This window comes from Bos javanicus, chromosome 13 (assembly GCF_032452875.1).
Source record: "Bos javanicus breed banteng chromosome 13, ARS-OSU_banteng_1.0, whole genome shotgun sequence".
Classification (NCBI taxonomy): domain Eukaryota; kingdom Metazoa; phylum Chordata; class Mammalia; order Artiodactyla; family Bovidae; genus Bos; species Bos javanicus.
In genome coordinates this window covers 23,677,930-23,704,996 of record NC_083880.1, presented here as the reverse complement: position 1 = coordinate 23,704,996, position 27,067 = coordinate 23,677,930, and the positions used below count along the sequence as shown (strand labels likewise).

Below are 27,067 nucleotides of genomic sequence, written 5' to 3'. Positions count from 1 at the left end.
GTTCTCTCTAATCCTTTCTCCACCACTGTGAGTTTACTGGTGCGGTCCCATTTTATAATTAGAATAACTGAGGTTCAGAGTAGTGAATTCATCATCAAGACACAGAGCAAATAGGTTCATCAACACCATCTTTCATGGAAGAGAGGCGAGGATGTGGAGATCAGACTTGTGGACACAGATGGGAACAGACAGGGTGGGAGGAACTGAGAGCGCCGCACTGACATATATACACTGCCATGTGTAAAACAGACAGCTAGTGGGAAGCAGCTGTAGAGCACAGGGCGCTCAGGTTGGTGGGATGGGGCGTGAGAGGGAGCGAGGCTCACGAGGGAGGAGATACATGTATGCATGTGGCTGATTCATGATGCTGTACAGCAGAAACTAACACAACATTGTAAAGCAATGATAGGCCATTAAAAAAAATTCCATAAAAGATGGAGCAAGTAACCTAAGATTTAATTGCCCATCTGACTCCAAAACTTAAGTTTTATTTAAGATAATCTGATACTTCAGTGGGTCACCGTGATCAGCTAAAGCTATACGTTTAATCCCGGTGCTGTCCTTGGTCTTCTTCATTGGTCTCAGTCACACGGATTTGAAGACTTACATAATCCCCACTTGGGGCTGCAACTCACCTCCTTAGTCTTGGGTATGTCAGAACAACTTCTTACCAGGAGATGCATTTTTCATCTCACTGATACTTTAGTGGGTGATGCCGGGAGCTAACTTCGCTTTTATTATTGAATACAAATGTTTCCTTTCTGGGTAAGGAGTCCAAGCAGTGGTCAGACCACAGATCAGAGACCCAGGAAAGGAGCTCTGGGCGGGGCTGACATTGTGAGTAGCACAGGTGCCAGGGGAAGATATGGGCCTGCAGACTCACTCTACTTCCAACGGCAGTAAAGCCCAGGCTGTTACCCTTTCCCTGCCTGACCTTTGGCACGTTAATTACAGGCAGCCCCTTTTGTACTTTCCAAAACACTTGAAAGTGGATTTGTACCTCATCCATCTGAAAGTCAAAGGGACCTATATGTACAGAGAGACTCTGCTCTGCAGAGCAAAGATATGTTGTAAATGACCTCATTTTCTTCCAATGGGTGCTGCCTCTTGCAGGCTCATAGAAAGGTTTTTTGTTGTTGCTTTATTCTTTTTATTTGGTTTAGGGGGTTCTTTTTCTTAGAGGAAGGGGTCAGGGGAAGTTAGAGGAAAGGGGTACAGGGGAAGTAGCAGCAGGCAGTCCATTCACTTGTTCAGTAAATATCGAGTAGCTACATCACTTACCTGGGAGTCAGGAGGGCAGTGATGGCGTCACCAAACCAGGTTCGTTTGTGCCCAACCTGGAGCCAGCCAGACGCCGAGGTCTAGCAGCAGAAGGTTTATTCGCGGGGCAGCCAAGCAGGAAGAGCAAATCTCCAGTCCGCCTCCCCAAGCTAGGGGCTCGCTCTAGCGGCAGGGCGGTCTGAGGCATGGAGCGTAGGGAAAAAAGATTGGGAAAAGGTGCGCGAATCCTCGTTCGGCACAGGCGTAAACTAGGCTACTGACCTCTGCACGATCCATGGGTGGGGCTGGCCATCCTCGCACGTGTGAAAGACCCTCACGCATGCCCAGTTGGAGGGTCCGCGAGTCTATCCAGCCTTAACCCGCTCAGCTGGAACTCGACAGAGCTGATTCCGAGTTCCTAGAAAAGAACAGGCAGACAACATTGTTCGGGCTACATGCCCCTTGGGGGGCCTGTGAGTCTTAAACGACCTTGATTAGTGAAAGCAGGTGAGATGATCTGGCTAATCATAATGCAGTTTCAAGGGCAAAACCTGCCAGAGCCCCTGCCCCTGGGGGCCTGCAGTGTTTGGGGAAGATAGAGAAGTTTCTCAAATAATTTAATAAAATGAAAAAAAAAAAAAGTGAAAGTGTTAGTCACTCAGTGTTGTCCGATTCTGGATTCCATGGACTGTAGCCCTCCAGACTCCTCTGTTCATGGAGTTCACGTGTGCAGCTAAGCCAGGGGTCCTTAGGGCACACATATGTGCAGGGCACACGTGCCCAGGCAGGAGTTGTGACAGGCTTCGGAGAGCAAGGGCCCTGCAGCCGTGACCTCACGGTTCTGTGGGAGGTAAAGGACCAGAGGCCAGAACAGGATGCAAGACGGCCTGAGGGGTGATGAGACCAATCTAGGTCCCATGGACCACGTGAGATGTTGTTTCTACCCTTTGAGAAATGAGACCCCATCGAAAGGCGTGACAAGATGAAATGCTTCCCCCGCCAGAGGACCAGAAGGGGAAGTTCCGACAACATGCAGTCCTTGCCACTTCTCAGGGACCTTCCAAGGGCCAGAGGAAGCAGGGAGAGGGAGAAGGGGGCTTGTGCCTTGTCACCCTACAAGCTGAGCAGGACCAGGCCCGGCCAAGCCCCACTCACCCTGCACCCACTACACACTTTTGGGTAGGAGATGTTGCCACCGGGCAACCCACATCTCCAGGTGTGCCCACACCTCTGGAGGGCATCCAGGGTGGGCACTGGGGGCAAGGGGAACAGGCCAGAGAGAGCTCCTGGATAAAAGGGCACGGGAGGGGGCGACGGAGGAGCCTCCCCAGCTCCCGCTTCCATCAGGACACCCCCAAGCAGGAATGAAGGAGGGTGTTGTTCACAAGAGCAGTGACAGAGGCATTTGCTGGTTGATTGGGACATTGGTGTTTTTACTTATTTGTGATGGACAGCATAATACTCAGCTTCACTGAGTGCTGTTTCCAAGTGCTTTCACAAGCCAGATCTGAGAGGCTCCCTTGGCAGCGACGTGGGAGGTCCCTGGGTTCCCCATTAAGCCAGTCTTCATCGTTGGGAGAAATCTTTTCTTCCCTGTGTCCTCCTTGCCAGTCGTGCTCTCTGCACTTTGGTGCAGTCATTGATGTGATGCACACATCCCTCTCAGCTTCCAGCCCTGCAGTTCAGGGAAGCGGTCCTGGCTCTGAGCCAGCCCCGAGTGGGAGGCTGCAGCTCTGCCCGAGAAGCTGCCTGGGAGGAGACTGCCCCATTCGAGAGGCTCCTGGCCACTCTACAGGAAGTCCCCTTCTCGCCTCTGCCGCCCCAGGGCTCACAGCCTTCTACGTGTGCTTCTGTGAGCTTGCCGTCTTTAAATCTGGGGCTGTATTTAAGGCATAAACGATCGTGTCGTTTCCGCCCCTCCAGTTTCTTGCCCAGCTGAAGCTCATGGACTACAGCCTGTTGGTGGGAATCCACGACGTGGAGAGAGCCGAGCAGGAAGAGGTGGAGTGTGAGGAGGACGGAGAGGAGGAGGGAGAGAGCGATGGCGCCCACCCTGTGGGGACCCCTCCCGACAGCCCTGGGAACACGCTCAACAGCTCGCCACCCTTGGCTCCGGGCGAGTTTGATCCAAACATTGATGTCTACGGAATTAAATGCCATGAAAGTAAGTGGCGATACCATCCACTTTTTTTTTACCATTGGTTTGATTTTTTTTTTTTTTTGCACTGTTAGTCTACTGGTAAACATGAACCCAGTTAAAAGCATGCTGTCCTGTAAGACTCCTTCTCAAGAGTCCTAATCAGTTGATTCCGGGACAGAGTATATTAAAGGTAATTGTAATCTCTGGTTTTGAAATGCAATGTGATGAAATCCTTGAATTGTGGGATGTTGAGGGAACAGGTGAAACCACACAGCAGTGTGTTCTGTGTATATAACACCCATATGCATCTGCTTGTGTAAATGTCCGTACCACATATAAGAAATATTTTTAAATACTTTTTTTCTTAGCCAACTCTCTTTTATGTGGATCGCAAATCACAAGTCTGTCCTGAGCTAGCCACATACATGGTCCACGCCAGACCTCCTATGGACACTGTGTAGGGCAGGTATCCTTCCTTCTCAAGAAAGGAAGCTGAAGCTAGCCCAGGTGTGGGAAGAACATCTCCAATTTGCTGCTGCGTATCTGTCCTCTGCTCTTCCCCCATTAAGGGGTCTGTGGCTCGCTCTTCACGAAAGTGAGATTGATTTTAATCCTCAATAGCCGGGTGATTGGATATTTATAGGAATATTACATGCTATGTTAGCTACTTATACATGAAAAAATTTGAGATAAACACAGGCCTCTGGGGTTTTTTTTAGTAATAAAAATTAGTGGTTCAGCATTGTTAAAAAAAAAAAAACATGTCATGGCAAAACAGCCAGGTTGAGTTTGAGTTCTGCTTTTTATTTTGCTCACCAAAATGGTTTCTTCAACACAGAAAATTAGAGTCAAGTATACTTGAACAACAGTTCATAATTGAAACAGCAGCTTATTTGTGGAAATATGTAGAAGACGGGTATTGTAGATGACGTATGCCTTTATCCAGTTCTCATACTAGAGCCAATGAGCATTACGAACAGTTACAGGTAACAGTAGAAAGTGTAAGCATATTTACTTCAATTGGGTTGGCCCAAAAGTTAGTTCAGATTTTTCCATAGCATCTCATGGAAAAACCGGAATGAACTTTTTGGCCAACCCAATTCTTGTTTTAAACAGTATTTCTTTAAAAAGCACTTTTCTTTCTACCAAAGTAATATACAATCACTAAAGAAAGTGCAGATTAATAAAAAACATACAGTCTCACCCTTGGACCTCTGCTGGTAATATCCTGAGGTTACATTCTTTTTTACTTTTTAAATTGAGAGAGAATTGGGAACAGAAAGTTAAGCTGTTTCTTGGGGATGCACAAGACTTTCTCACAGCCCCTGCTGCCTTTGTTTTCAGACCTTGAACCCCTCACCCCTCCCCCACAGCAGCTCAAACTGTCCCAGGCGTTGTCACCATCTGTCCCACAATCCTGTCTCCCATCCCTTTGCAGATTCGCCTCGGAAGGAGGTGTACTTTATGGCAATTATTGACATTCTGACTCATTATGATGCGAAAAAGAAAGCTGCCCACGCTGCAAAAACTGTTAAACATGGCGTAAGTATCTCCGTTTGGTTTCCCTCTCTGCTCCCTGCTTCCTGTCATGCAGGGGCCAGCACAGGTCCACTCCTTTTCCTGGGAGCTGCCCAGTCCCTTCCATGGCTCGAGGTCTCTGCAAGGGCTGCACTCCAACGCAGAGTCAGAGCTCCCAAGGCCTCTGGCAAGTCACTTAGACCCTGCATGGCTCTTCTGTTACCCACTGGGGTTATTAACAGACACACGCATCATGAGAATATTACACAAATTATTTGTTTGAAAAATGCTTCAAAGACTAAAGCGCTGAATGACAGCTGTTTTAATATGAAGTGCTTAGAACTGAAGCACTTAGTCTCTGCTTAAGATGCTTCTAAGATACACAGTATCTCTTTCCACACAGTGGACTGTATTTTTTTCTATTACAGAAGATTTTGAGTGCAAGATCAAAGTTTAGTGATACGAGTCCCTCGCTTTTATTGTCCTTACCCAGAATTCTCACTGTTCCCGGCATACGTTAACTTGGGGAATCCCATGACAAGCCTTGATAAGGATAACTAGTGTGCTCCTTATCAGGTGAAGGAGCTGAGGATGAGCATTTACGGAGTAACTTGCCAGGATCAGGTCACTAGGCAGGGTAGAGAGGAGTGCTCCCCGGGACCCAGCCCCAGCCCCCAATAAACCAGTGAGGCTCATTTGCCGGTTGGACTTCACCAGTTGTGAATCCCCACTGGGCCTGCGTTGTAGGACTCCATTTGGCTTTGCAGGTGTGCTGAGAAGGCCGCAGAGCCCACCACACGCGGATGGACTTGTGCTCTGGCTCGTTCACACTGCCCCAGTGTGGAGTCAACCAAGATCCACCAGAACATCAACGTCTTTTTATTTTAAAATCGAACAGGCTGTCATTCCAGCGATGGAACCAGCCCAACACCATATCCCATTTGCCACAGAAATGTTTCCGTCACATTGCCAACTAGTTACGGTGTTCCAGCTTTGTGCAGTGCCCAAACCAGGACCTCGCCCTACCCTTGAACACACGGGAAATCATCTGTCAGAGAGGAGGGTACACAGCAGTTCTCACACAAGGGTGGGCACTGCAGCCTTCTGAGAACCATTTTAAAGTCTGTGCCAGCCAGATGCACCAGCCCTTCCCCGGATTCTGAGTCCAGTTCAGGAGGCTAGTGGGGGAGGTTGACTCTGAAAGGCTCTGGTAACTCCGATGCTCATCTCTGGTTGAAAAGCCTGGCTGTATTGCACTGGGCCCGAGTCCCTACCTCACCTCTCTAGTTGTGTGACCTGGAGGAAACGCCCTGGTGCCCCAGTTCCCCCAGCTGCTGACAGGGCCCTAACGCCTTGCTGATGAGGCTTTGTGGTGAGTGGGGAGAGGCTCTGTTTGTTCCCAGCCTTCCTCAAACCTGTATGATATTCTAGACCAGGTGAAACTGGAAATGTGCCAGGGCAAACACGGCTCCACATGTGCCTCCCCTGCACGTCACCAGCTCAGCTCCATGGTATGGCACCCAGCCTAAAATCGGGTGCAGTTTGCAAGAGCAAGACATTACTCTCTGCAAAGGAACGTTGTGTCAACCTGCTGCTGGGAACCATTCTCTGCCTTCAAAACCGGGGCTCCTCCGTGGAGATCCCGGCGGCCCAGGCCAGGCATGGAAATTACAGCTTCCTCTGTGAGCTGCTGGTATCAAAATAGCACCTGGTGACTTGGTAAAAACGCTGGTCCTGCCCTTTGCAGCTCTGAAAGCTGGCCAGTAACTACCGAGGGTCTTCTGGTCTGCACTGTGCTCGTCACAGGAAACCCCGCTGAGCCTCTTCGAGGGGTGGCTTCCCAGCGCCAGGCAGGCCTCTGAACGGGGACAGTGGCACCCCTGTGCCTGCGCTGCGAGGACCAGCCCTGGCCCCTCAGGGCAAGTGCATCACAGCTGATGCCACCCCTGCCACTGCCGCTCCTTACTGCTGAGCACCCAGCCGCTTTTTTGGTCCTAAAAAATGAACACGGCCCTTGTGTCCTTGTCATCGGAGTTTCCCTTTGGCCAGACGTTGCTGTTTGTGTCATTCTCAAGGTGTCTCCCATCTGCTCTCCTGAGAAACAGAAGTGTTGTCCCCGTGGCTTCTGAATGGAGGCCACACAGACGCCACATTTGACAGGAACATCTCAAACGTGGTTGGATTTTTTTTTTTTTTTTGGTGGCAGCAGTCACAATGTATATGACACCAGCCTCTGTTTTTCCTGAGACTGCCTCATTTTCACACCCAGATTCTTAAGTCTTGGTTATTCAGACCCATATCCAAGATATTCTGAGTTACGAGTAGAGGCTGCACAGGTTTGAAAGTGACTGGCTTCATATTCAGCTGCAGTGGAAGCTGCTGTTGGTGCTGATCAAGTAGTTCTAACAGTATCACTGTTCCTCTTCTCCCACACTGCCCAGGCTGGCGCGGAGATCTCCACCGTGAACCCAGAACAGTATTCCAAGCGCTTTTTGGACTTTATTGGCCACATCTTGACGTAACGTCCTGCACAACTGTGGATGGACGTGAGCACGGGAAGGATAGAGGTGGCTTCAGCGCAGGAAAAACGAACACCAAACTCAGTGAAGCACACCTCCTCGTTTACATCTTCAGGCCAAGATGACTGACTTGGGGGCTACTCGCTTTAATGGCTACCTGATATTTCCCAGCATCATTCTAGCTATTTCTGACGTGTGTGTGTCTGTGCGTGTGTGCATCTTAAAAATTGATTGATTAATGGACACCGACCAGCTTTGGTCAGTGTGTGTTTGGGGTAACAAACCTCTGATTCCAGCTGTGGACAAATGAATGAGTGAGTGAGTGAGTGAGTGAGTGAACAAACCCAAGAGGGGGGAGGGGGAGAAGGCAATGCATGTCAGACCAACCAGGTTGGCACCACACGATAAACTGTGGATCAGTTTATTTTCTGGAGTTGAAAGATGTGAGACAGTATTCGTAATAATAATGAAGATAATAATAATGATGATAATAATAATGATGGTGATTAAGAGGGAAAAAAAAAACTTACTGCAGATGTTACACTTCTACCACGCACGCTGACACTCCTTAATAGTTGTACCTGGGCGCTGGACGAAGGAGGCTGGCGTCTCCCGTGCCTCCTGGTTTGGGTGTCGGGACTCCCCGTGTCCCGACAGGCGCCCCTCCTCCAGCAAGAAGCTGATGCCCCTAGTGACTCTCTCTGTACATTTTCACCTCAGTAAATATGTCCAGGAAAACTGCTTACTTCTCTTTTCTTGCCTGGAGCTTCTTCACTGATAACACTCTTTCGTTGCAATACAGCAATTAATGCTACAAAATAAAAATAAAAGCTTATCTGCAAAGTGCATAGTTTTGGGCAATGGTATCTCCATCTCCCGTGGTGGGAAGGTGAGCAAAGCATTTAGAACTCTCAATTCTCCTGCTCAACAGTGGTATTTTGTTATAAATTTGCCCTTTAACTGAAATCCTCAATATTACTGTTTACATTATTAGGAAAACAGGGATATTTTTGAATCTAAAAATTTAATGTACAGCACGTGATTTTTGAAGTTTACATGTAAAGTCATTTTACAGTGTAGGTGAAATAATGTTTGTCATATTTTGAAATGTATCCTGCAGTCACGTTTTGGAGTGAATGTTTTATTCAAAGTACCAGGTAGACAGTCTTTTACAGTTAAAGGAAAAGGGTTGTTTTCCTCCAGATGTACATTATCAGTCTAATGATTTTTTTATTTTTAAAGAAAATGTTTAACCCAGATCTGGTTATGTAAGTTCATTGCCCTAAACTGTGCTGACTGTGTCTAATCAAGTTATAAATTTCCAACATCGATCATGTATTTACCAACTTCCTGGCATTTTCTGAAAGGCGTCAAGCTAAAATATTAGACTTGCTTAGGAATACGTTATCAACTTATACACTGTGCTAAAGCTGTGCCTTTGAAATTCTTTGTTTAAAATGTGAGATGATTTTTGTAGGCAGGTTCAGGAAAGAAGAAAAAAATCCACCCTTTAATAATCACTTGCAACTCAACACACAGTCCCGCCACACTGCCTCTTCCAGTAACTTTACTTCAGGGCTTATCAAGTCTGCAACTGTGCCCAAAGTATATAGGTTTACTTCAGAAAATACAAGGTGACGGCAGCTGGAATCTGGGGAGCAAGGCCATTCTACCCCATCTACTGACTTCACTCAGAATTGTTATCCTCAGCAGACGACGTTGACAGCACTGTGATCTGACTGTCCAAATCTGTATTTCTTGTGTCTAATTGAAATGGTGATTTAATATGCCCCCACCCCCACCCCGCCATTCATTCTGGCATCGAGTCCCTTTCAGTGCTCTGAAGTTAGGCTGCAGTTTCTTTAATCCAGGATTACAAATGTGAGACCCTGAAGTAAAGAGAAGGTACCCACACATTATTTGAGTAACTGTTCCTTTGTGGCCCATCTGTGTATGCTTTTAGAAGTTTACAAAATGCTTTATTTTTGTCTGTAACAGTCTGTGTCATCCATCCTGTTATCAAATCTTCAGACAGAGTGAGGAAGTTTGCCTTGTATCTTCTAGTGCTAACAGTACACTCCAGTTACGAGCCGGGCTTTACAAAATAAAGCACTTTGATGACTCACAAGGTGCAGTCTTCGTGCTTCTCTCTCAATTGTGTGTCTCTTTATTGCAAACAAAATTTAAATAGTACTAAGAGTGTCTTTAGCTGATCCTGAAGAAGACTAAAATTGAATCTTTTCACAAACAGAAACTTTGCCTTCAACCTGTGAACTATTTCACTAGTAAATAACAGAAACGCGCCATGACACACATGGCAAAATTGGCTTGTTGAAAGATGGGCAGAGAAAGGAACCTCTTCAGTGAATACCCTTTAAAGTTACACACTTTTATTCTTTATATCTACCAACCATAGTTCTGTGGCTCACTCAGCATTTTTTGAGACTTTACTGGAATGCCATTGGTGGCTTCTAGAAAGCTAGAAGGCTTTTTAAAGCATTCCCTTGTCATTGTGCCAGGTGAGCAAACACAGTTAAGCTAGAGTAGCACTTGTTTTGAAAATGTGTGATGGTTCTAATGGGAGAGATGTCAGGGGATCATTTGAGCATCACGCACTTTTCACATCTGCTGTGTGCACACTGCTTCTCATGGAACATCAGCTGAAAACAGAAGACTGCACCCCAATTAACTGCACCAGTAGGAACATGCCAGGCATACCCTCACACGATGAGGGTGAGCTCAACATGCTGGGGGCACACGGGCCAGGGCCTGCTGACCTCACATCACTCTCCTTCCCTTACTTTCAACAACCCAGCAGCTGCAGCCCTTCTGATGCCCACTACCCATGACCACAGGCATCCTCCATGTATTTTTCAAGATAATGTGCCGCATTTATTGTAGTATTTATGTATTTCCTGACCATTTAGTATGTAAAACTGTGCTACTGTTTGTATTGATAGGCTCCTTTTTCACCAGTGTATCAGTAATGACACTTTTGGGTGTTGTGCCCCCAATCTCATTATTCCCATGAGCTCCGTGGTTTTTACTGTGTGATTTTGCACAGAGCAGGGATTTTTAGGAACGTATATGCTACATTACAGCAGAGCTGACTGTGGTCAGCAGGGAGCTTAAATTCCATTTTCTTTGTGGAACAGAGACATTCATTTTCATTTTGGTTATTTAATTTCATGGGCAGAATTCACATTAGTCCCAGAAAATTGGTTATTGCTAATTCACAGAAAGACCAGAGTTGGTCTGAAGCATTAATCCTTCGTGCAGCACTTTTGGAAATAGTGGTTAAGGTTAAATGCAAGAGATTAGGAACTGTATGTAATAATAATGAAGTGGTAATGCATATAATATATAAGTGTATAAAACGAAGTCGGGGAGTGGGAAGAAGGCAAGGCTGAGAGGTTCAAGTCCAGAGTTCTTAGCATCTGTGGACTTGAGGCCCCAGGACCGCTGCACACGGCCTCTCCAGAAATTCTGTAATCAGCGCAAAAACAATGGTTACAGTGCGTGTTGTGCGTGTGTACAGCCTTCCAGCTCTCAAAATCACGCCCCGTCTCTTCCTCTCTCCCTATTTCAAACAGCACTTTATTCAGCTCCAGTCATGTGACTGCTATGTTAAAAACAGAAAAGTTACCCTCTGAAGGGCAGAAACCTGCTGCTCCTTTTGGATTCCCATACACAAGCGTTACCCAACTCCCCTCCTCACACACAACTGGCATGGCCCTGTAACCAGCCTGGCACAGTGAAGTGGCCCAGAAGACCGGCGGAGTGTCTGGAAAAATCGAGTTGACAGGTTCTCCTGAGTTATTATTGAAAGTTCCTTCATAAACGGAAACCCCATCATCTAAACCAAATGTCCTTCAGGAGTTCAGTCCTGTTTTTGTGATTCTATGAAAAATCCTGCCAAAGGGCTGTTAACATGCCATAGTCAGTGATTTTCCCACTCTTAAACACTTGTATTTAGTTCAATTTCATAAGAGAGGGGCAAAGGTTAGAATTTCTCCAAAGCCACTGTGAGATGTCTGTGTTTTATAGAATCCTACCCGTGCTGCTGGGGGAGGGGTCCCAGAAGAGCAAACCTTGGCCCGGAGAAACAAAGGGGCTTGTCCAAGGTCATGTGACAGTTCATGGCAAAGCCAGGGCTGGGGCCTGGCTCTGGCAACTCGGCTAAAAGCTGAAAGCATGAGTGAGGGACCTGGTACCCCTGGGGCTCAACCTCACAGCCACTCCTCCGTCAAACTTCTTGACCCATCTGTTCTGCTGCTTCTGGAAAGGCCTGCTGGGTATGCACCCTCCAGAATTTTAGAGCAAATGATCCACATATTTCATTTTATGAGAGTCAACCTATATTATTCCATTTTCCTATCATTTCCTCCTAGTTCTACAGCATTTTATATTGTCAATAGACTTTTTAAATCAAAGGATCTCACTAGAAAATATAAAAATATCCCTAGGCTACTGAATGGCAGTCTCTGCATCTATAACTTAAATGCTTCCCAGGTGCTTCTGATGAATGGCCCCCATTTGGAAAACACTGTCTTAAGCGATCAACCCCTCCCACTAAACTGAGCATGAATTTTAAATATTTTTCATAACATGCTTCCCTCCCGCCTCCTTCCTACCTCTCCTCTTCCCCCTTTTTCCGTTCCTGTAATATATGAACAAGGCAGCTTCTTACTGATCAGAGCAGCAGTCCACCAACCACAGCCTAAGGGTCAAATCCAGGCCACCACATGACTTTTATAAATAAAATTTTATTGAAACACAGCCACGCCCATTCATTCACATATTTGCCATATTTCCATTCACAAATCATGGTGGCAGTTTGTAGAGTTGTGATTAAGACTGATGACCTACTAGGCCTAAAATGTTACTATGTAGCCCTTTTCAAGAAAGTTCACCGACCCCTGAAAGAGAGCCTCATTTCAGTATCACAAAGTAGTTTCTGCAATGGACTTCAGGATTGCTGTTTTATCTACAGAAAGCTTTCACCTCCCATCTGGAGACAATGAGATTTCTTTCATTCTTTTACTAAAAGCTGTGATCACTGCCCTTGGTTTTTACTGAAGGCACACAAATTGAAGAAAGTAGGGAAAACCACTAGACCATTCAGTTCAGTTCAATTGCTCAGTCGGGTCCAACTCTACGACCCCATGAATCGCAGCACTCCAGGCCTCCCTGTCCATCACCAACTCCCGGAGTTCACCCAAACTCATGTCCATCGAGTCAGTGATGCCATCCAGCCATCCCATCCTCTGTCATCCCTTTCTCCTCCTGCCCCCAGTCCCTCCAGCATCAGGGTCTTTTCCAATGAGTCAACTCTTCTCATGAGGTGGCCAAAGTACTGGAGTTTCAGCTTCAACATCAGTCCTTCCAATGAACACCCAGGACTGATCTCCTTTAGAATGGACAGGTTTGATCTCCTTGTAGTCCAAGGGACTCTTAGGAGTTTTCTCCAACACCACAGTCCAAAAGCATCAATTCTTCGGTGCTAAGCTTTCTTCACAGTCCAACTCTCACATCCATACATGACCACTGGAAAAACCATAGCCTTGACTAGACGGACCTTTGTTGGCAAAGTAATGTCTCTGCTTTTTAATATGCTGTCTAGGTTGGTCATAACTTTCCTTCCAAGGAGCAAGCGTCTTTTAACTTCATGGCTGCAGTCACCATCTGCAGTGATTTTGGAGCCCCCCAAAATAAAGTCTGACACTGTTTCCCCATCTATTTCCCATGAAGTGATGGGACCAGATGCCATGATCTTCGTTTTCTGAATGTTGAGTTTTAAGCCAACTTTTTCACTCTCCTCTTTCACCTTCATCAAGAGGCTCTTTAGTTCTTCACTTTCTGCCATAAGGGTGGTGTCATCTGCATATCTGAGGTTATTGATATTTCTCCTGGCAATCTTGATTCCAGCTTGTGCTTCATCCAGCCCAGCATTTCTCATCATGTATTCTACATTTAAGTTAAATAAGCAGGGTGACAATATACAGCCTTGATGTACTCCTTTTCCTATTTGGAACCAGTCTGTTGTTCCATGTCCAGTTCTAACTATTGCTTCCTGACTTGCGTACAGGTTTCTCAAGAGGCAGAGAAACCATTCTTTCAGAATTTTCCAGTTTATTGTGATCCAGTCAAAGGCTTTGGCATAGTCAATAAAGCAGAAATAGATGCTTTTCTGGAACTCTCTTGCTTTTTTGATGATCCAGTGGATGTTGGCCATTTGATCTTCGGTTCCTCTGCCTTTTCTAAAACCAGCTTGAACATCTGGAAGTTCACGGTTCATGAACTGCTGAAGCCTGGCTTGGAGAATTTTGAGCATTACTTTACTAGCGTGTGAGATGAGTGCAATTGTGTGTTACTTTGAGCATTCTTTGGCATTGCCTTTCTTTGGGATTGGAACGAAAACTGACCTTTTCCAGTCCTGTGGCCACTGCTGAGTTTTCCAAATTTGCTGGCATAGTGAGTGTAGCACTTTCACAGCATCATCTTTCAGGATTGAAATAGCTCAACTGCTATTCCATTACCTCCACTAGCTTTGTTCGTAGTGATGCTTTCTAAGGCCCACTTGACTTCACATCCCAGAATGTCTGGCTCTAGGTGAGTGATCACACCATTGTGATTATCTGGGTCATGAAGATCTTTTTTGTACAGTTTTTCTGTGTGTTCTTGCTTCTGCTTCTGTTAGGTCCATACCATTTCTGTCCTTTATCGAGCCCATCTTTGCATGAAATGTTCCCTTGGTATCTCTAATTTTCTTGAAGAGATCTCTAGTCTTTCCCGTTCTGTTGTTTTCCTCTATTTCTTTGCATTCATCGCTGAGGAAGGCTTTCTTATCTCTTCTTGCTATTCTTTGGAACTCTGCATTCAGATGCTTATATCTTTCCTTTTTTCCTATGCTTTTCACTTCCCTTCTTTTCACAGCTATTTATAATGTCTCCTCAGACAGCCATTTTGTTTTTTTGCATTTCTTTTCCATGGGGATGGTTTTGATCCCTGTCTCCTATACAATGTCACAAACCTCCATCCACAGTTCATCAGGAACTCTATCTATTCAATCTATTCCCTTAATTTCTCACTTCCACTGTATAATCATAAGGGATTTGATTTAGGTCATACCTGAATGGTCTACTGGTTTTCCCTACTTTCTTCACATTAAGTCTGAATTTGGCAATAAGGAGTTCATGATCTGAACCATAGTCAGATCCTGGTCTTGTTTTCGCTGACTGTATAGAGCTTCTCCATCTTTGGTTGGAAAGAACATAATCAATCTGAAATCGGTCTTGACCATCTGGTGATGTCCATGTATAGAGTCTTATGTTGTTGGAAGAGGGTGTTTGCTATGATCAGTGCATTCTCTTGGCAAAACTCTATTAGCATTTGCCCTGCTTCATTCCGTACTCCAAGGCCAAATTTGCCTGTTACTCCAGGTGTTTCTTGACTTCCTACTTTTGCATTCCAGCCCCCTATAATGAAAAGGACATCTTTTTGGGGTGTTAGTTCTAAAAGGTCTTGTAAGTCTTCATAGAACCATTCAACTTCAGCTTCTTCAGCATTACTGGTTGGGTCATAGGCTTGGATACCGTGATATTAAATGGTTTGCCTTGGAAACGAATGGAGATCATTCTGTTATTTTTGAGATTGCATCCAAGTACTGCATTTCAAACTCTTTTGTTGACCATGATGGCTACTCCATTTCTTCTAAGGGAGTTCTGCCCACAGTAACTCAATGAAACTAAGCCATGCCGTGTGGGGCTACCCAAGACGGATGGGACATGGTGGAGAAGTCTGACAAAATGTGGTCCGCTGGAGAAGGGAATGGCAAACCACTTCAGTATTCTTGCCTTGAGAACCCCATGAACAGTATGAAAAGGCAAAATGATAGGATACTGAAAGAGGAACTCCCCAGGTTGGTAAGCACCCAATATGCTACTGGAGATCAGTGGAGAAATAACTCCAAAAAGAATGAAGGGATGGAGCCAAAGCAAAAACAATACCCAGTTGTAGATGTGACTGGTGATAGAAGGTCCGATGCTGTAAAGAGCAATATTGTATAGGAACCTGGAATGTTAGGTCCATGAATCAAGGCAAATTGGAAGTGGTCAAACAGGAGATGGCAAGAGTGCACGCCAACATTCTAGGAATCAAGGAACTAAAATGGACTGGAATGGGTGAATTTAACTCAGATGACCATTATATCTACTACTGTGGGCAGGAATCCCTTAGAAGAAATGGAGTAGCCATCATGGTCAACAAGAGAGTCTGAAATGCAGACCATTCAGGTATGACTTAAATCAAATCCCTTACGATTATACAGTGGAAGTGAGAAATAGATTTAAGGGACTAGATCTGATAGAGTGCCTGATGAACTATGGACAGAGGTTCGTGACATTGTACAGGAGACAGGGATCAAGACCATCCCCAAGAAAAAGAAATGCAAAAAAGGTAAAACGGCTGTCTAAGAAGGCCTTACAAATAGCTGTGAAAGGAAGAGAAGTGAAAAGCAAAGGATAAAAGGAAAGATATACTCATTTGAATGCAGAGAATAGCAAGGAGAGATAAGAATACCTTCCTCAGTAATCTGGAGAAGGCAATGGCAAGCCACTCCAGTACTCCTGCCTGAAAAATCCCATGGACAGAGGAGTAGGGTAGGCTACAGTCCATGGGGTCGCTATGAGTCAGACACAACTTCACTTTCACTTTTCACTTTTACCCACTGGAGAAGGAAATGGCAACCCACTCCAGTATCCTTGCTTGGAGAATCCCAGGGACGGGGAAGCCTGGTGGGCCGCTGTCTATGGGGTCCCACAGAGTTGGACATGACTGAAGTCACCCTGTTTATTTAACTTATATGCAGAGTACATCATGAGAAATGCTGGGCTGGAAGAAGCACAAGCTGGAATCAAGACTGCCGGGAGAATATCAATAACCTCAGATATGCAGATGACACCACCCTTATGGCAGAAAGTGAAGAGGAACTAAAAAGCCTCTTGATGAAGGTGAAAGAGGAGAATGAAAAAGTTGACTTAAAACTCAACATTCAGAAAACGAAGATCATGGCATCTGGTCCCATCACTTCATGGGAAATAGATGGGGAAACAGTGGAAACAGTGTCAGACTTTATTTTGGGGGGCTCCAAAATCACTGCAGATGGTGACTGCAGCCATGAAATTAAAAGACCCTTACTCCTTGGAAGGAAAGTTATGACCAACCTAGATAGCATATTCAAAAGCAGAGACATTACTTTGCCAACATAGGTCCGTCTAGTCAAGGCTATGGTTTTTCCTATGGTCATGTATGGATGTGAGAGTTGGACTGTGAAGAAGGCTGAGTGCTGAAGAATTGATGCTTTTGAACTGTGGTGTTGGAGAAGACTCTTGAGAGTCCCTTGGACTGCAAGGAGATCCAACCAGTCCATTCTGAAGGAGATCAGCCCTGGGATTTCTTTGGAAGGAATGATGCTAAAGTGGAAACTCCAGTACTTTGGCCACCTCATGCAAAGAGTTGACTCATTGGAAAAGACTCTGATGCTGGGAGGGATTGGGGGCAGGAGGAGAAGGGGACAACAGAGGATGAGATGGCTGGACGGCATCACTGACTCGATGGATGTGAGTCTGAGTGAACTCCGGGAGTTGGTGATTGTCAGGGAGGCCTGGCGTGCTGCAATTTACGGGGGTCGCAAAGAGTCGGACACAACTGGGTGACTGAACTGAAATGAACTGAAGTGACTTAGTAGCAGCAGCAGCAGCAGCCTCAGTCATCATTGCAAAGAAATAGAGGAAAACAATAGAATGGGAAAGACTAGAGATCTCTTCAAGAAAATTAGAGATACCAAGGGAACATTTCATGCAAAGATGGGCTCGATAAAGGACAGAAATGGTATGGACCTAACAGAAGCAGAAAATATTAAGAAGAGGTGGCAAGAATACACAGAAGAACCATACAAAAAAGATCGTCATGACCCAGATAATCACGATGGTGTGATCACTCACCTAGAGCCAGACATCCTGGAATGTGAAGTCAAGTGGGCCTTAGGAAGCATCACTACGAACAAAGCTAGTGGAGGTGATGGAATTCCAGTTGAGCTATTTCAAATCCTGAAAGATGATGCTGTGAAAGTGCTGCACTCACTATGCCAGCAAATTTGGAAAACTCAGCAGTGGCCACAGGACTGGAAAAGGTCAGTTTTCATTCCAATCCCAAAGAAAGGCAATGCCAAAGAACGCTCAAAGTAACACGCAATTGCACTCATTTCACACACTAGTAAAGTAATGCTCAAAATTCTCCAAGCCATGCTTCAGCAATACGTGAACTGTGAATTTCCAGATGTTCGAGCTGGTTTTAGAAAAGGCAGAGGAACCAGAGATCAAATGGCCAACATCAACTGGATCATCGAAAAAGCAAGAGAGTTCCAGAAAAACATCTATTTCTGCTTTCTTGACTATGCCAAAGCCTTTGACTGTGTGGATCACAAGAAACTGTGGAAAATTCTGAAGGAGATGGGAATACCAGACCACCTGACCTGCCTCTTGAGAAACCTGTACGCAGCTCAGAAAGCAACAGTTAGAACAGGACATGGAACAACAGACTGGTTCCAAAAAGGACAAGGAGTACGTCAAGGCTGTATATTGTCACCCTGCTTATTTAATTTAAATGCAGAGTACATCATGAGAAACACTGGGCTGGATGAAGCACAAGCTGGAATCAAGATTGCCAGGAGAATATCAATAACCTCAGATATGCAGATGACACCACCCTTATGGCAGAAAGTGAAGAAGAACTAAAGAGCCTCTTGATGAAAGTGAAAGAGAAAAGTGAAAAAGTTGGCTTAACGCTCAACATTCAGAAAACGAAGATCATGGCATCTGGTCCCATCACTTCATGGGAAATAGATGGGGAAACAGTGTCAGACTTTATTTTGGGGGGCTCCAAAATCACTGCAGATGGTGACTGCAGCCATGAAGTTAAAAGACGCTTGCTCCTTGGAAGGAAAGTTATGACCAACCTAGACAGCATATTAAAAAGCAGAGACATTACTTTGCCAACAAAGGTCTGTCTAGTCAAGGCTATGGTTTTTCCAGTAGTCATTTATGGATATGGGAGTGGACTATAAAGAAAGCTTAGCACCGAAGAATTGATGCTTTTGAACTGTGCTGTTGGAGAAGACTCTTAGAGTCCCTTGGACTGCAAGGAGATCAAACCAATCCATCCTAAAGGAGATCAGTCCTGAATGTTCATTGGAAGGACTGATGTTCAAGCTGAAACTCCAATACTTTGGCCGCCTGATGTGAAGAGCTGATTCATTTAAAAAGACCCTGATTCTGGGAAAGACTGAAGGTGGGAGGAGAAGGGGATGACAGAGGATGAGATGGTTAGATGGCATCACCAAATCAATGGACATAAGTCTGGGTAAACTCCAGGAGTTGGTGATGGACAGGGAGGCCTGGCATGCTGCAGTACATGGGGTCGCAAAGAATGGACATGACTCAGTGACTGAACTGACTGACTGATACTGCATTCTGACTTTGTTTTTTAGTAAATTGCTGTGGTTATTTAAATTAACATCACAGTTACCGGTGGAGCTGAGAAACCCATTTATAAAAGGGTTATAACTTTAAGTCATTCAATCAGTTTGTTAAAGTCTTGTGAAAAAAGAGGCCTAAGTTCTTCAACATACGTGATATTTTCATAAAAAACAACTTTAATATCTGTATATATACTTAAAAGTGTTTTTTGGTCTCACACAGTATTAGATAAAGGTTCTGTGGCAACAAATATGTGCTATTTTTACTTAATTTTACTAAACCTGATAGTACTCAATTATAAGAATTTGGTTGGACTCTGTTTACCTAATTGTTTTTTCCCCTTAAGCTTCTTGGTGGCTTGGGGTAAGTTCCTTAAATGACCTCAGATAGTTTCCCCCAAAATTCCAGAAAGGATCTTCTTCTTGCTTTGGTTGTACTTATACAGGATTTGACCAGACAAAATAAGGGAGTTTTCCATTTCAATTCTAATAAATGAACCCATGGGCTTCCCTGGTAGCTCAACGGTAAAGAACCCACCTGCCAATGCAGGATATGCAGATTCAATAACTGGGCTGGGAAGATTCCCTGGAGAAGGAAATGAAAACCCACTCCAGCATTCTTGCCTGGGAAATCCCACGGACAGAGGGTCCTGGCAGGCTCCATTCCATGGAGTCACAAAGAATCAGACACAACATATTTAACTTATACACAGAAAACACCTTGTGAAATGCCAGACAGGATAAATCACAAGCTGGATTCAAGAGTGCTGAGAGAAATATCAACAACCTCTAGATATGCAGATGATATCACTCTGATGGCAGAAAAAGAAGAGGAACTAAAGAGCTTCTTGATGAGGGTGAAAGAGGAGAGTGAAAGAGCTGGCTTGAAACTCAACATTCAAAAAACTAAGATCATGGCATCCGGTTCCACCACTTCATGGCAAATAGATGCAGAAACAATGCAAAAGTGAGAGACTTTATTTCCTTGGGCTCCAAAATCACTGCAGATGGTGACTACAGCCATGAAATTAAAAGACGCTTTCTTCTTGGAAGAAAAGCTATGACAAACCTAGACAACATTTTAAAAAGCAGAGACATTACTTTGCTGACAAAGATCTGCCTCGTCAAAGCTATGGTTTTTCCAGTGGTCATATACAGATGTGAGAGATGGACTATAAAGAAGGCTGAATGCTGAAGACTGATGCCTTCAAAATTTGGTGCTGTAGAAGACTCTTGAGAGTTCCTTGGTCCGCAAGGAGATAAAATCAGTCAATCCTAAGGAAATCAACCCTGAATATTCATTGGCAGGACTGTTGCTGAAGCTCCAATACTATGGCCACCTGATGTGACGAGCTGACTCATTGGAAAAGACCCTGATGCTGGGAAAGATTGAAGGCAAAAGGTGAAGTGGACAGCAGAGGATCAGATGGTTAGATAGCATGACCAACCCAATGGACAGGAATTTGAGCAAACTCTGGGAGATAGTAGAGAACAGAGGTACCTGGCATGCTGCAGTCTACAAGGTCGCAAAGAGTCAGACATGATTTAGTGACTGAACAACAACTCATTCTTCTCCCACCATACCCTCCTCTCCCCACCCTTGACTGTGGAGTTGATTTCCTGAAAATGAGCACGTCTTTCTAAGTCTCTGAAATAAATGAATAATCAGAGTGAATAGAACATGTTTCTGCAGTGAATGCAGATGCAGTGCTGGGCACGGAAACCAAAATATCCTCACACTGTCAAACACAAAGTCCCCCAAATCAAACACTGAGTGTTTAACACTGAAATAATTTTTTTCTTTAATATTTTCCTACATGAACTTTACTTAGTTTTTAACTAAACAAAATGCCATAAACTAAGCACTGCCTCTTTCAACCAAAAACAAGCAGCAGCAAACAATGCTAAAAATACACAAGTGAATTGTCAAAACTGATCACAGCTCTAGAGACCAACCTCAGGGGCATCTGGGATTCACTGATGGGCCTCACATCCACTGTTTCCATGTGGGTGGAGGATATCTATGCCATCACTGTGTAGATGCTATCAGTTTTGTCCAGTCTTCTTGACTATTCTAAATAATGTTATGTAAAATGGTGTTTACATCATCAGTGTGCTGAAACTTAGTAATTCTGATGAATTTGGTGTTTACATTATGAATCAGGTGTTTACATTATGCTTTACAGTTCATAAAGCATTTTCCTTCACTTTCTCTCATTTAAAGCTCATACCCAGGGTTTTGCTATTATTACTATTCTCCTTTCACAGCTGAGAACACTGAAGCTCAGGCAGGTTGGGAAGCTCTGAGGTACTGAGTCACAGAGCCAGGTGGTCTTTGCGTTCTCTGCACTGCATCCCATCACTGCTACTTTCAAGTTTCCCAGACTTTTAGAAGTCCTGTTCAATTTCCTTCCATTCAGTGCATGTGGATTCACTGCTTCCTATACCTTTATACTTCATCTGATTCGGGCAGTCATGGTCGGCTTGCCTTGTTTGTATTAATAGCTCTTGAAACCTGTGGCCTTCTGAGACTCACTCCCATGGCTTCCCCAGAGATCAGATAAAAACAATCAAACACTAATCCAGGTGTTGCTGTGAAGGTAATTTGTAGATGGGATTTAAGTCTATAATCAATTTACTTCAAGAAAGATTATCATAGACAACCTGGGTGGGCCTGATTCAATTAAGGTGAAAGACCTTAAGGGCAGAACTTAAGTTTCCCAGAAGAAGAAATTGTATCTGTGGACAGCAGCTTCTGCTCATGCCGAAGAACTCTAGCCCATCCTGCCTGAGACTCTGCCCTGTGAGTTGTGGACTTAGCTAAACAGTTTCCACAATCGCAATAACCAATGCTTGCAATAAATTTAATATATAGCTCCTACTATATATTTTTTCTAATGGAAGATCAGATCTGATACAGATCTTCCAGAGCTTTTTCAATAACAAAGGGAAGAAGCACTTCTGGAATGGTGGGATGAAAACCTCTGAAAATCTACTCCTCCAGGAAAGCATCAGGACTAGCAGAAACAGCCATACTCTTTTTCTGGACATTAGCCAAAAAGCATGCAGCAATCTGAAGAGTCTTTATTCAAGAAAATAATTGAATTTTGGAAAGAACAGTGAACTTTTTGAGTTTCATCTTGGTTTATATAAACATTAAACGAGGTTCTTTGAGCTGAATTGAGAGTGAAGTCAGCAAAATGGTGGCAGAGGAAGCCCTAGAACTTCCTCCCCAACAAACACACCAATTCATCAGCAGTTCACAGACAAAGTTGCTTTATGTATAATTCAGAAACTAACCAAAAAGCTCCCACACCTGGGAGAACCCAAAACTAGATGCAACAGAAGTCAGCAGGGAAATTCAGGGCTCCCTCTCGCTGAAGTCCCTGCATCCGGCACAGCACCGAGAGATCAGGAAGAGACCCCCTCACCCCCTGCTTACTGCAGGGAAGGAAGGGCTTGGCTTACACATTCAACACCTCAGCTTTTACAAGCAACCTCCTCAGAGGACTAGCTGCTGCTTTTTTTTTTTTTTTTTTTTTTTGGCCATGAGGCTTGCAGGATCTTAGTTCCCCCATCAGAGGCTGAATCAGGCCCACAGCAGTGAAAGCCTCCAGTCCTAACCACTGGACCAACAGCAAACTCCTGACTAGCTCTGTTTGCCAGTCCTGGAGCTCTGACACATCTGGAACAGTTTAGCTGCCTGGGGAAAAACAGACATGGGGGCTTGGGCTGGCAGATGCCACAGACCTGCCCTCTGCCTAGCAGAGAATGAGTAGATGAGAAACCCCAGAGGTCAGCACCCTCTAGGGAGGGAAAGAGTTGATCTGTGTGTCCACAGACCCAACTTCTCCAGGACTGCCCAAAGCATTAGCATCAGTCTTGATCTCTGACAGGTGCACACAGTCTAGCTGCCTGGCAGAGAACAGAGACAATGGTTTGGACTGACAGATGCCGTAGCACACCACCACCTCCCACTCAGCTGGCAAAAACAGCAGCAAGCTGCTTCCCCCTGAGGAGGGAAAGAGTTGGTAGAGACCCTCCAGAATCTCTAACTGGGCTGACTGATGGGAGTTTTCTCCTTTACAAGACTAGCCCATGAAGACTGGAAGAGGTGCCTGTTTTGTCCAATGTACAGATACCAACACAAAAAGTCAATAAAAATGAACAATCAGGCAAAAACGTTCAAAACAAAGGAACAAGACTTGTATCAAGAATTCATCAAGAACTCTTATAACTCAACTTATTAATAAAAGAGACAAATTTTTAAATGAGGAAAGAATTAGAACAGGCATTTCTTCAGAGAAGATACACAAATGGTCAACAAGCACTTTAAAAGATGCTCAATATCATTAGTTATCACTTCACCCCTGACTAGGATGGATATAATAAAACAAGACAGACAACAGCAAGCATTGGTGAAGATGTGGAGGAACTGGAACACTCAAAACACTGCTGGTGGAGATGTAAAATGGTGCAGCCACCTTGGAAAACAGTCTTAGGCACGGTTCCTCAAATGGTTAAGCATAGGTTACCATGTGACTCAGTAATTGTACCAGTCCTGGAGAAAGAAACGGCAACCCACTCCAGTACTCTTGCCTGGAAAATTCCATGGACAGAGGAGACTTGTAAGCTATAGTCCATGGGGTCGCAAAGAGTCGGGCATGACTGAGCGACTTCACTTCACTTCACTTCATTCTAAAGGAGATCAGTCCTGGGTATTCTCTGGAAGGAATGATGCTAAAGCTGAAACTTTGGCCACCTCATGTGAGAGTTGACTCATTGGAAAAGACTCTGATGCTGGGAGGGATTGGGGGCAGGAGGAGAAGGGGACGACAGAGGATGAGATGGCTGGATGGCATCACCGACTCGATGGATGTGAGTTTGAGTGAACTCTGGGAGTTGGTAATGGACAAGGAGGCCTGGCGTGCTGCGATTCATGGGGTTGCAAAGAGTTGGACACAACTGAGCAACTGAATTGACTGACTGACTGACCCAGGAGAAGGGCTGCATTTCTTCTGGAAGCCCCAGGGAAGAATCCATTTCCTGCTTTTCCAGTGTCTAGAGGCTGCCTGCATAGTGGGCTTATGGCCTCTTCATCTTCAAAGCCAGCAGGGTAGCATCTTCAAATTAATCTCTCACTCTCCTTCCTCTCTCCTTCTCTTCCCCTCCTTCCCTCTCTCTCTCTCTGACTCTGATTCTGTCATCAAATCTCCTTTATTAGTGATCCCTTCTGTACTTTTTTCCCAAAGGACCAGAATTTTGATTAACAGATTTGATCTACTATTTTTGTTTTCACTCTCAACATAATCTCTGCATTTATCTTTTGTGCTTTCACTTAGCTTATTTTATTGTTACTTTTTCCCTAGATTTCTGAATTGGGATCTAATTCATTTATTTTCATTCAAAATGTTTACTTGATATAGGTGTTTAGGGCTATGAATTTTTTTCTGATCACTGCTTGCTTCTTAAAACAGAAATATATGCTCTCGATTTATAGCCTTTTCATTATCATAATTTTTCAGAACTTCTGTAGTGTTTTTCCTATTTCCTCATTAACCCAAAAGTTGTCTAATAGAATTTTTTTTTAATTTTCAGGTGGAAAAGTTTTTGCTGTTGTTTTTAGTTTCATTTTTAATTTCTAGCTTTCTTGTGCTGGGTTCAGAAACTGTTACTAATATTTAAGTTTGATGAAGCCTATCTATGATTTCTTTATGCCCTAATATATGATATTTTTTCAGGAATGTTAATAAGTACTTTAAAAGCAGGTGGTCCATCTAGTCAAAACTATGGTTTTTCCAGTAGTCATGTATGGATGTGAGAGTTGGACTATAAAGAAAGCGGAGCACCGAAGAATTAATGCTTTTGAACTGTGGTACTGGAGAAGACTCTTGAGAGTCCCTTGGACTGCAAGGAGATCCAACCGGTCCATTCTGAAGGAGATCAGCCCTGGGATTACTTTGGAAGGAATGATGCTAAAGCTGAAACTCCAACTTTGGCCACCTGATGCGAAGAGCTGACTCTTTTGAAAAGACCCTGATGCTGGGAAAGATTGAAGGCGGGAGGAGAAGGGGAGGACAGAGAATGAGACAGTTGGATGGCATCACTGACTCGATGCACAGGAGTTTGAGTAAGCTCCAGGAGATGGTGATGGGACAGGGAACCCTGGCGTGCTGCAGTCCATGGGGTCACAAAGAGTCGGACAGACTGAGCGACTGAACTGATATTCTACATTAACAAGGAGTAGTGTTTGATATGGGCTTGCCTGGTGGCTCAGTGGTAAAGAATCCACCTGCCAATGCAAGAGATGTGGGTTCTATCCCTAGGTCCCGAAGATCCCCTGTAATAGCAAATGGCAACCCGCTCCAGTATTCTTGCCTGGGAAATCCTATGGACAGAGATGACTGGCGGACTACAGTCCATGCAATCGCGAATGAGTTGAATAGGGCTTGGCGACTAAACAACAATAAAGTGTCTGATATACATCTAAAGGATGCTAAAACTCGGCATGCACAATCCATTCTTTCGGGGGTACTGTCCGAATTGTAGTCCACAATAACTGCAGGTCTCAGTTTTTGTTACTTTGCTCAAGTTTACAAACACTTTCAGATGACCAGTAGCCCCCACCGCCATCCCACACGATCACCCTTAGCTTCAGTCAGATTGGCTCTGCTATTAAATCAGTGGCAAAGTTTTCACTCACCTCTTTCTGATGACTTACAATTCGAATTTCCTGTAGTCTTTAAGGCCACAATCCTGGCGAGTGTGCATGACTCCTAAACAGTTTGTGCTCTGGAGGAGGCTCAGGGCGGCACGGAGCTTCCAGCCCGGCGGCTGGCAGTTCCCCACCAGGCCGCCATCTCCCTGGACTGACCTTTGACCTGGCGTGCCATTGCATCAGTGCCCACGCATGCTCACTCTATCATTTAATAGGCATCTTTTGACTCCTGTTACTTACACAGCAACATACAAGCTTTCTCTGCTTTCCTGTCTTCTCTTCTCATTTTGAGTTGCACTCTACTTTCTCAGACCATACATATGTTTCTATATTATTCTTATACCCATAACTTCTACCCATGGATTTGCAACTAAATATAGAACATGCTCACCGTCAGTCCTTTTACACACGTTTTCTCAATCATCTCTAATTAGGTGAATCTCATCGCATTGAGCCTCAGGTGAGACCCAGGGCTGACAACTTAATTGCAGCTTCATGAGAGACCTTTAGGCAGAAGTACCCAGATAAACTGCTGCTGGATTCCCGACCCACAGAATCTGTGAGGTCCCACAGAATTGCTATTTTAAGCTGCTAAATTTGGGAGTAATTTGTTCTACAACAATAGATACCAAATACCCCAGGATATCTCAAAATTGATCATACCAGGTTCATTTTGAGTGTGCCCTGTTCCCTTTTTTTAAAATGTGGTAAAATATACATAACATAAAATTTTCCATCTTAATCATTTTTAAGTGTAGAGTTCAGTAGTGTTAAGTAAATTCACATTCACACTGTGTATACCCTCCAGACTCTTTTCATCTCACAAAACTGAAACTCTCTACCTATGAAGCAGCAGCTGGCATATCCCTCCCCTCCCTGGCAACTACCCTTTCACTTTCTAGGAATTTGACTACTCTGGATTCTTCATATTAGTGGGATCATAAAGTATTTCTTTTTCTGTTGACTGGCCTATCTCACTTAACATAATGTCCTCACGTTCACCCATGTTTTAGCATATGTCAGAATTTTCTTCCCTTTTAAATAGAGTATTCCACTGTATGTATATACCATATTTTATTTATTCATTCATTCATTGACAGACTTCCATCTCTGGCTACTGTAAATAATGCTATGAACGTGGGTGGCAGTAGCTCCTTTTAATAGATTTGGGGTTTGTTGGTTTTTCCCAGGAAGTTTTCATCCATTTTAATTTTAAATATCAGTTTAGTTCCACTGCTTTGATCTTATGCAGGGTCTCCAAGTATAAAAATACTGGACCACCTTAGCCCTCCATTTCAACCACTTTTTCTGTAATCCATTTCACATCTATATTTACCTAGTTTTCTATCTCTTGATTTTTTTTTCTCCATGTTTTT

The 27,067-nt window shown here is 44.4% G+C and overlaps 1 protein-coding gene and 1 long non-coding RNA gene across 2 annotated transcripts in view; one reads left to right on the top strand and one right to left on the bottom strand.

The window, feature by feature from the left end:
• Positions 1–9,565, top strand: part of PIP4K2A (phosphatidylinositol-5-phosphate 4-kinase type 2 alpha) — a 186,192-nt gene extending 176,627 nt beyond the window's left edge. Inside the window, exons 8-10 of the mRNA XM_061435983.1 lie at positions 3,184–3,424; positions 4,839–4,942; positions 7,360–9,565. Coding sequence (XP_061291967.1) covers positions 3,184–3,424; positions 4,839–4,942; positions 7,360–7,440 — 426 coding nt within the window. The 3' untranslated portion in view covers positions 7,441–9,565. The remainder of the gene's footprint in view (positions 1–3,183; positions 3,425–4,838; positions 4,943–7,359) is intronic.
• LOC133259045 (uncharacterized) overlaps positions 1–26,021 on the bottom strand; it is a 52,244-nt gene extending 26,223 nt beyond the window's left edge. The window contains exons 1-2 of the long non-coding RNA XR_009740244.1: positions 25,677–26,021; positions 1,543–1,678 (exon numbers count right to left, since the gene is read on the bottom strand). This is a non-coding gene — a long non-coding RNA (uncharacterized LOC133259045). The remainder of the gene's footprint in view (positions 1–1,542; positions 1,679–25,676) is intronic.
• Between the last annotated feature and the right edge of the window lie 1,046 nt (positions 26,022–27,067).